The sequence below is a fragment of the Carassius auratus genome, chromosome 30 (assembly GCF_003368295.1).
Source record: "Carassius auratus strain Wakin chromosome 30, ASM336829v1, whole genome shotgun sequence".
Lineage (NCBI taxonomy): Eukaryota > Metazoa > Chordata > Actinopteri > Cypriniformes > Cyprinidae > Carassius > Carassius auratus.
This window is the reverse complement of record NC_039272.1, coordinates 2,449,649-2,460,438: the sequence shown is the minus strand read 5'-3', so window position 1 is coordinate 2,460,438 and position 10,790 is coordinate 2,449,649. Positions and strand designations below refer to the sequence as shown.

The following is a 10,790-nucleotide window of genomic DNA, read 5'->3' as shown; positions in this document are numbered from 1 at the left end:
AATAATACATTTCACACTTTTATCTGGAACTGTCAAGAATCTACTATAAAAACTATATATTTTTTTAACTTTCTTTTTATTTTTTATTTTATGCACTAATAATTGTGCATTTAGTACTTCCTGCTATAATACCGGTTGTGGCAGAATAACAGTTCTGTTATGTTATGAATTGTGGCTCATTTTGCAATGCAGTGATATGAAATCCTGCTAGAAGTGTCAAGATGTGGTCACATTTAATGCTGTTTGGCTAATTGTTTGTGGGTGAAATGCAGTCATTTTAATAGGAATCCAAAGGATTGGGAATTTATGCAAGGCAATAAACTTCCCCATACAAATGTTGCAGTGAGTTCAAGAAGTTGGTCACACACATTGACAGTGGACAGTTTTGCCCACAAACTTTCACTAAAGGGACCACACTTTTAGCATCATTGATGTACTCACACAGTATATGTTTCAGGCCTAAATGTGTAGTTTTGTTTGTGATGGATGTGTTTTTACGGCTGGGTTTCTCCTTTCCCCCTTCTCCTATGAACCTAGGAGCAAACCATCCTGAAGGAGGTGTTTCTAGAGCAATCTCGAAACTAATTTCTTGTAAATTACGACATTGCTGTCCGCTGCTTATGCTCCGAGGTTCAGACCCCTGTGCAGTCTAGCAGCAAGCTACCACACGACAAATGTCCAGAAACGACCTTTTGCTTGTTGATACAAATTGTATCTATTTCTTGATTGTAAAAAAATATATATATTTCTGAGCTGTACAGTATCACTTATATGAGTATATATATATCTATATATATTTAAAAAAATGCGTAGTTTTGTTTAAAAAAAAAAAAGATAAAGAAATATAATGTCATAATGTCAGTGATACCATGTGTCACTCGAGTAGCCCATAGAGATGGCTTATTTCCTGCCGGGCAGACCACTACAGACAGGGATCTCTCTCTCTCTCTCTCTCTCTTTCATTTCTTTCTCTGTCCTCTCATACCTCTTTCACTTCACCATGCCTCGAAATTTGTTCTTTGCTGATTATTTTGGAAAGTGAAAGTTTACCTCAGCAGAGCTGAACTTAATTACTGTTTGACTGAAGGATTCGTAATACGTGGCTTTATATATCATCATTCAGTCTAGAGAGACACATTCTGACACAATCTGTGTGCTCCTAATATATTTCTTCTATGTAAATATTGTATTTGTATTTGCACAGTATTAGTGCATTTCACGTACATAAAGACCCTCTACCAGCTTATCCAAGAAGGATCTCTCTCATACACACACTTAAGACTCAGTCAGCTGATCACATGCTATCATTAGTACTGATAAGACTAATAAAAAATTTTGAATATTGTGTGCGCTCGAGTGAATTTATGATCAATTCACAGCTGTTTCACCTGTAACATAGTTTACCTTTTGCAGTAAAGACAAGGAGGCACATTCCAGGTTGAAGATGAGACTTTAATTTAATGGAATTTGCACAAAGGTATTTTTTTAGCAACTAGGTGAGTTTGAGCAGCTGAAGTTGACTCTCTCATGAGTGAAATGTGAGCTTTATCTGAGTGTCGTACTGAAAGATGTCCACACAAAAACATGATTACGCACGTCGTAACCTGCCTTACAGTTTAACTAACATTACTTCTTGCTTGGGGTTTTTTCTTTTCTCACATGTGGAAGTGCTAATGAGAAGATGAAGTTTGTCAGTTCCAGCTCTTTATCTCTATTGGTGTCTAAATGGACAACCTGGTTTAACTGCACGAACTGCCGGTTTTTCTGATAATGTTCGACTAGAAAGTCCAAGAGAAATCTACAGGACAACAGGACATGCCCAAAGGAGGGGGAAAAAGTCAAGAAAAACACGCAAACGGGCATTTCAGACTGTCAGAAGAGATGTTTCTCCCATGGCCGGCTGCAGAGCTGATGTAATCTGTATATTTACATGTATGTTTTCAATAATGAATACACCAGCTATAACTCACTCACACAAACAGATTGATTCTCAGGAACTAACAGATGTATTATTATTTCAGCTCTTTTATGAAAGACATTATCTTTGATGTTTGCTCTTATAATAAAACTGCAGCGATTTGTGAAGTAGTGTGGATGGATGATCTTGAAAATGTGTTCTTAAATTCGAGTTTTGCCATTCATTTAACATTTCACCCTTGTATTATGTTTTTTAGTTTTTTTTTTGCGCCTTTGCAGGTTGACTGAATGGTCGTAACACTTTTGAGTCCCGTGCGGTGATGATAACAACATACAATGGTATGTTTTACTCTCTAGTGAATGAAACATGTTGCTTTTGAACTCGTTTTCAATGTGACAAAAACATGAACCAAAAAAAAAGAAAAAAGAAAGTGAAAGGGTGGAAAAACTTTTTAACGCTTTGGGTCTGTGGACTCAAACAAAATGTAAGTCTCAATGACAAAAGGTGTTTGTTCCTCTCAATAAAGCCAGACTCTATTTGGTTAACTGTTATCATGTCTGTGTTCCTATTGGTTGCTTGTTTGTCTGTACATAGTAAAATGGATTGAAGTAATACAGAGGAGGTAAGATATTTCAAAACACCAAAGTAAAATGCTGTTATTCAATTAGAACAGAGGGCCCAAGTCACACTTAATATATCTGATCTGAATGGTATTTGACACAAAGCCAGATTTTCCGATTATTTTTTATCAGTTTGTCTGATGTACAGTTCACACAGGTAAAAATAAAGATGTTGCACAAAGTTTAAGAACCATAAACACTATTCAATATTTTATTACGTGCTGTACTATATTTCTTTAATATAAAAGTCACTTGTTTTGAAACTGGATCTCTTAAAAATAGTTATTTATGAGAAATTATAATTTAAAACAATGCTTTTCTATTTTAGTACATTTTAAAATGTAAATTATTCCGGTTACCGCAATTATTAATATTAGCAGAATCAGCATGTTCAATGTTATAGACAAATCACATAAATAAGCCCAGAGAAACAGATGAGTGCACAATACAAAATGAAGTTTATTTGGCAACTTTGTGTTCAAAAATAATGTCATGTAATTTACAACATTTCTCAAACAGCACCAACTTCTTCATTAGAAACGCATGAGACACTGCTCATAGGAGTTTCACTTCTGGATGGTTTGAACGGACACCAAGAGCTGATCAAACTGCAGCCTGGACTGAAATAACATTATAGAGTGAAACAGACAACCATTATTACTTCTAACGAAGATGGACATGAATTATAACTGAAAAACAGCGTAGTATTTCCAATTCCCATGCATGAGAGGTTGGAAGTGAGCGTGTGTCTACAAGAGCCTCAACATCATAGGGGTCATAGTTCAGGGTCGGCGGAGTATCTGAGTGTGTGTGTGTGTTAGAACAGCTGGAGACCAGCTTTGAGTTTGCTCAAATCACTGTGAGTCCAAAGCGGCCCATCTGCTCCACTGGCTCTGCTCTGAAGGGGAACACTGTGGATAAAGATGCATTTTAATGAAATTCATATTACAACAACAACATATTCCTAATGGTAAAAGTTTTGAACTCCTCTCACCTCCTGTTGCCATGGTGCTGGGGGAGCTGATCTAGCTCCACCTGCTGGTCAAATACAGTAAATGTAGAATAGCACTCCACCATCAAACAGGAGGGGTCCTCTGGCTGTCCTGGAACCTTTCCTAGCGGGTACTGTTTCCAGGGGACTTTATCTGAGTGGACACAAGGACACCAGATTTAAGAGAAGAATTCATTTCAAAACTATTTTAGGATTTACTACTAATTTACCAATTACAGCTACTTGAGGTGCCCTCAGTCCTCAAGAGGGATTGGCCAGATGTTAAGATGGGCGGGGCTTTGAGTCGTCACTCTTCTGTGAGCACTTGACATTACTTGTGCAAACTGGCCCTAGTATTTGGGCTCATGTGTAATGACTGGAAGTGTGCAGATGGTCTAAACTTATGAATGATTGTATTATTCAAGTAACAGGTGTTTCATTTATTTGTCACAAACGTAATGTTCCATAAACAGAAGGCAATCCATAAACTAACTGCAGAGTTATCTATATACCATGTAGGTTTTTAGCAATATTTTGTTGGCTTTTATTTTTTTAGCTTCAATTTGAATTGTTTTTGTATACTTTAAAATAACTGCAATTCGTTTCAGTTTTATTAATTCTAGTACTTAAACTAAATGTCGTTTTAAAATGTTGCCTACAGAAGTAAATTGGAAGGAACAGTTTGTATGACAAGGGTCCCAGACTAAATGGTCAAATATGTGAAAAGTACTTTTATGACCTCTTCCTCAACAGTAATGAATAAATTACTAAATGTAATTTTTAAAAACATAAAATACTCTACAAAAGGCAGCAGGTGAGGGTGTGAGTGCTACCTGTGCACACGCTCCATGCTGATCCTCGTAATGCAAAGTTTCTCTCCTGTGTAGTTTCTGCGCTTAGCTTTTCCTGGAGGTCCTCTGTGGGCGGAGCCTGCATGGGTCTGGGGGCGTGGTTAGATGAGTGACTGTCTCGGTTCTGGGAGGTGTTACTCTTGAGTCTGTCCTGAAGGTTCTGCAGGGTGTACACAGGCTGAGCGGGGTCTGAGGCTCCGGGGGAGCTGTATTCATGGTAACCCTGGGTGTAAATGCTGCAGAGCCGGAGCAGGTTCTGCTGGGCGTCATGTGGGAGGGGCTTATCCATGTCACTCAAAATCCTTAAAAGTTAAGTTAAATTAGATTAGTTACTTACACCCATACGTTTTGTGTGAATATGTGTGTGTTTACTCACTGTCGCAGAAGGAAAGGTGTAGCTGGGCATGGTGCATTCACACATGTCGAAATCAGATTCTGCCACGGAAACTGTATTCTGTTCATGAAGATCCTTTCCTTGGATAATTTTAATCGCTTGTGAGCCTTCAATTCACCTGCCACACAAACAGAGAAACAAGAAATTTCAACACAATATTTATGAAAACATAAAAAAACACGTTGGTTCTCATTTACTTAGCATTCATTCATGTGTGAAATCTACATACAAATGTTTTCACAAGTTAATACCATTCATACTAAAATTCATAATTATAAGTAGTGTTATTGTTGTTTTATAGGTATGTAAAGTTGTGTATCGTCCGCATAAAAATGGTACGGCACACCAAATCTACTCATATTTAATTCCAAAGAAGCATGTACAGTGAAAATGATAGGGGTGCCAGAATCGATCCCTGGGGTACCCCACAATTGAGTTGAATCGCAGAAGATAGAGGAGTACCTAATCTAACAGAAAACTTCTATTAGATAGGTAAGACTGGAACCATTTGAGTACACATAAATTTATAAAATTACAAATATTTTCAAAGACTAAAATTAGATGCTTTTTTTAAAAGCACATTCTTCAGTATATCTTCTTTTGTGTTTAGCATTAGAATGAAATTCATAAGGTTTGGAGCAACTTGAGGGTGAGTACATGATCAATTGTATGGGTTAATGATCCTTTTAAGTGTCCAAATACTTTTTAAAGAACACTGTATATTACCACAGAGACCCGGAAGATGTCTCAGATTCGTACTTTTGCTGTTGCAGAGTAAAATTTCGGAGATCCAGGAGGTGATGTAGTAAGTTCTGTGCCTGGACGGCTCATTCGAGAGCTCGGCGAACAGTTTATCAAGGATCAGGTTTATGAAGATGGGTGTATTCAGGGCCTTCAAACATGGCAACCAGAAGTGCAAAAACACTCGAGGAAGACAAGGGGCGAACATGTCCACAGAGTCCTCTACAGAGAGAAAGAGGGAGAGAGGTCAGTTTCATTTTACATGAGCCAAGTCCTTCATGCTTAATAAACAAATCTGCTGCATTTGTACCTGAGGGGTCAATATCCAAAGACTCCAGTTGTTCTGCAGTAGGAATAAGGAATCCATCCTGCATTAAAACATCAACGAGGATGTCTCTGCAACACAGACAGAACAGATGGCAATGAGACACATGCCCGTAAACGTTTCAGAAATAAAAACTGTTCACTTGCACACACCTGGCCTCTGTGGTGAAGAGTGTGATCTGCGTCAGGATCCAGCTGAGATCGGCGCTGGCATCCGGCCACACGCCACGCTGCCCGCCCTGCTTTGCCAACTCTTCGTACGTCTGCCAAACACACAAAAGCAATGTGCACAACATTATTAACAACTTACTTAAAACTTCCTTAGCTTGTGTATATAACACAGACATTTATCTTTATGCATTTAGCAGACGCTTGACTTACAGGCTATACAATTTTTTTTTTTTTTACCAGTATGTGTGTTCCCTGGGAATCGAACCCACAACCTTTTGCGCTGCTAACGCAATGCTCTACCACTGAGACCCAGGACCTACAATACAGTGTTATACGCATACCAAAAACATTCAAGTTTCACCTGCTGTTTTCAGAGCATGGTGTAATCAGACATGCTACTCATTTGAAATACTTTTTGGATACTATATAGTAGTGGAACAGGCATATTCAGCCACAGGTTCTTTGTGTTTAATTGAGAATTCCAACGCAAGCTCATACTGCCCTCTGCTGGGATCAGGGATTCTTACACCTTTTCCAAAGTAAAATTCAAGCACTTTCAATATGCATTTTCAAGAACAAAAATTTAATTAAGTTCATTAAAATGTAAGCGGTCAAGTGGAGCTGTTCTGCTCATTTTATCTAAAAAAATGAACTATTCATCAAAAAAGCTAATTATTATAAAACCATTGCAACTGCATTTTCAAGCACTTTAACCAAAATCCAAGCACTTTTCAAACCATGAAAACACTACATTAAGTTTTGTGCATTTCCAAGACATTCAGTGCTGGGATACTACACACGATGTGAGATTGGTCCCAGACTTACTTGAAACTGTTCTCGTTCATAAGAGATCAGCAGTTCTCTGACTTTTTCTGAAAAATAGAGAACAAACAGAGAATTAACATTTAATTGCTCAAAAAGATCCACCTTATTTTTCCAGTAAGAGATTGATATTGTAAACTGGTGTCCATATTATTTTCATGTATTACTGGTTTGTAGAGCAAACAGTTTTACAGTTTACTGCACTTTGTTATTCTTCTTGCTATTTCCCTACAGTGGCTGAAGAACTGGAAGTCTCACAGATTCACAGAAAACAGCTTACTTCTGCCTTGAAAAATAGATGCTATAGTTTTAAAGGGATACTCCATCCCAAAATGAAAATTATGTTAATAATCACTTACCCCCCTTGTTGTTCTAAACCTGTAAAAACTTCATGTGTCTTCAGAACACAATTGAAAATATTTTGGATTAAAACATGGAGGATTAATGTCAAAGTTTTCATTTTGGGGTGGATTATCCCTTTAAGGTTTGAGGTTAGTGTTTTTACTTTTGAAAGAAGTCTATTTAGCTTATCAAGATAGCATTTATTTGATCAAAAACACAGTAAAAACAGTAATACTGAGAAATATTTGTACAAATTAAAATAACGTTTTTCTATTTTGACATATTTAAAATGTAATTTAATATTGTAATAGCAAGGCTGAATTTTCAGCATCATTACTCCAGTCCTCAGTGTCCCACGATCCTTCAGAAATCATTCCAGTATGCTGATTTGGTGTTGCTTATTTATTTTTTTGGAAACCATGATGCCCTTTACTTCAGGATTCTTTGATTACTAGAAGGTTCAAAAGAACATCCTTTATTTGAATCATGCATCTTTTATTACATTAGAAATCCCTTTACTGTCACTTTTGAATTTAACGTGTCCTTGATTAATAAAAGTATTTTACACCTTTACTTCTTTGCATTTAAGTATCCTCAAGTATCCACTAAGTATCCTCAGTACACTACAAAGGAATTTAATATTATGCAATTTATCCTTTATTGTAATATAATAGTCATACTTTTATTTTTTTATTCTGAGCTGCAAGTACAGCATGTAAAAGTCTAGGCTACTCACTGTGTGCCTCAATCTCCTTCTGTCTGCGGAGTAGCTCTTCCTCATGTCTTTTAGCAAACTCTTCTTCATCCTCCTCTTCTGATGAAGAGTTCCAGTCCTCTGTCAGCTGACTGCCCATCTGGCGAGACCAGTACTGTTGATGCAACCAGTCCAGCACAAATCCACAACCTGAAGAACACAAATGAACACAGACACAATGCACAGATTTAAGCACTACAATAACATATGCATGTGTGACTGTAAGGGCAGAGCCGGCTCTCACCTTTTCTGCACCACTTTAGAGACGGGAGTCTGCGGTGTGTCAGATCATGCCTGAGGTTCACCACCCACTCTGGAATATTTATCTGTCAGAGAGACGAACTGTAGTCAGACTGCAGATACAGCAGATGATGAAAGACATTCACCTGAGTTGATGTGTGACTTACTTTCCCAGCTAACCGTCGTAAGGGTCTGGCAACACTTTTCTGTTGCCGTTCTGTGATGAGATTAACAAATCTGAAACAAAATCATACCTGTTACTCCAGTAAAGTCACATTCGGATCTGATTTGTATGGTTCGGGTGCACTTGATGGATGATAAACATACCGAACCAGCGCCATGCCATACAGCATCACTAGATCATTGGTCTCCAGCTGACCTGCGCTGTCCAGCACCTGACAACGGACCAGGTCTGCTGTGCTGTCCACAGCCACTGGAGTGCTTTGTCCAAACCTGTGGCGACAGACAGACAGTATATCAGAGACAATGCCTGTGCTAATAAACTAGCGCAGACATTTTCAAATTGGGGTGCATGATCTCCAGTGGGCCACAAGACAGAGCTACGGACTGTGAAGAAAAACTGTTTAAAATGGAGAAGAAAAAAAATGGAAATGACTAAATACATAATTTGAATAAAATAAATACAAATGTTTGCATATGCTAATTGTTCAAAGTGTTTATCAAATCTTTAAATTGTTTCCTTTTACATTTTATGAGCGGGCACCTCACACCAATATGGTCATATCTGGGGTCCGTGGCATATAAAACATTGATAACCCATGAACTAGTTAGTTTAACCTGGTCCATGTCAGTGTAGATGAAATTTAAGCTTCAATCTTACAAAACCTGTCAAAATAATGCCCCAAACTCATCCCTAAACCAAAATAATAGCAAAATATTAAAAATTGCATAAGGCAAATGTAATCTACTGTTAGGACCCTACAACTTGCTTGTACTTACTTATTATTTGCTTGTACTAGACATTATTTTTAGGACAGTTAAAGCATATTTATTTCCAGTGCGGTGAATATTACTTGCAAATTGTAGTTCCTTACTGATTCAGAGTTACATGATAAAAAAAAGTGTGTGTGCACGTGAAGTGTGTCATGGGGGTTTCCAGACAGTTAATAATTCAATCACAAAAAAGAAAAATGGATAAGATAGAAAAGAAAACAATACACGAGACGAAACATCAGTTGTCACGTGACCCACCAAACGGTGATCACAACATCTCTTACGCTGTGTGTAGATCACTGTCATTGTCACAGCAGATCACCATACCTGGCCTTCCACGCAGAGATCCTCTGCAGCGCGTGCTTCTGCAGCGCGGGCTCCTTGGAGAACAGATACTCCTGCACATGCTCGTACTCCGCTTTGTTCATCCAGGCCACGACGTGACGCGTCTTCCCCACCGTTTTCTTCTTCATCTTCAGATCACTTTATGCTTGCTAACGATGTCGTGTCTGGAGTCGCAGCAGGAAAACAAGTCTATGCAGTCAGATTCGAAAAACAAAACAAAGCATACAATTCACGTAAATATCATTTCCGAACACATCACGCTGCGACGGTCTTACGCCCCGCCAGCAGTACGACAGGTTAAACGCTCCCCTTCCCGTGCACAAGTGATGATCAATGGTTCCGCACGTACTGGGTACCTCCTCCAGTACACTTTTAGCAATAGAAGTGAAGGTTTAAAATAGAGCTTGCGATAATAACGTTAACTGCTTTTAAATGATTGTTCTAATTGTAGTCTATGGCAATAAATAACAGTTTCCTCAAACTACTGCTCAGTTTAAAGTATTCAGCATGGTGCTTGTACAAAGCTCATGAGCACGAGCAGCCATTTTTTTTCATGGGCAAGTTTCAGTCAAAGCAGTGAAACTCCAAACCTCCAGCTATCGTGATAAAACCCGTCCTGTTTTGATATCACACAGTGAAATTAAGAGATTAATTTGAACTCATCCCATTAACATTCAGCACTACCAAAAAGTAGCATGCTTCTGCATTTTGATCTAGTACCCTATGCTACTTATGACAAGCATGAAGTAACTTTGTATATTATATCAAAGTACCATGGTATTACATATTAATCCGTGACTGTACCAACACAGTACTTTTTGTATGGGAAACCGGTAGATTGTACGATCTTCAGTGAGATAATATTCATAATTTGCCATATTAAGATACCATTGGTGCACCATTGGTGCTCTGTTAAATGCAGAGTTTTGGTTACCATACATGTCAAATGTCACGACTTTCATTTTAAAATATTTATCTGCCAAATATTGCCCTATCCTAACAAACCATCAATGGACATCTTATTTATTCAGCTGATGATGTATAAAAAAAATAAAAAAACTGACCATTAATACTGGTTTTGTGATACAGGATCACATATTACATGCTCTAAAAGATACTGACAGTGTTTATCAGTAGGTCTTTCCTTTGATCTCTTATTTCTTTAAAATTTAATTCGATCAACTTTGAGACAAGTTACATAACACGATTAAGTTTCAAGTCCATATAAAGTATCGCTGTGTTCCTCGAGTGAAACGCATTTCCCGAACCAAAATCTGCCAATCAACAGAGGAATTTCTGTGGAAAATTACGTCACTTTTGGAA

At 37.9% G+C, this 10,790-nt stretch overlaps 1 protein-coding gene across 2 annotated transcripts; it reads right to left on the bottom strand.

Moving 5' to 3' along the window:
• Positions 1-2,977: 2,977 nt before the first annotated feature.
• las1l (LAS1 like ribosome biogenesis factor) lies at positions 2,978-9,792 on the bottom strand. Of its 2 annotated transcripts, none has more exons than XM_026210755.1 (13): positions 9,450-9,792; positions 8,496-8,621; positions 8,336-8,405; positions 8,173-8,254; positions 7,911-8,078; positions 6,836-6,882; positions 5,993-6,102; positions 5,826-5,911; positions 5,501-5,737; positions 4,757-4,892; positions 4,363-4,682; positions 3,533-3,683; positions 2,978-3,449 (listed from the first exon to the last, which is right to left on the bottom strand). In XM_026210755.1, exons 1-13 carry the CDS (start codon positions 9,593-9,595, stop codon positions 3,356-3,358), a joined length of 1,773 nt encoding a protein of 590 aa, XP_026066540.1. In that variant the 5' UTR covers positions 9,596-9,792; the 3' UTR covers positions 2,978-3,355. The 2 variants fall into 2 exon arrangements, with proteins under 2 accessions (XP_026066540.1, XP_026066541.1); XM_026210756.1 differs by having other exon boundaries at positions 5,534-5,737; positions 9,450-9,789.
• Positions 9,793-10,790: the final 998 nt, after the last annotated feature.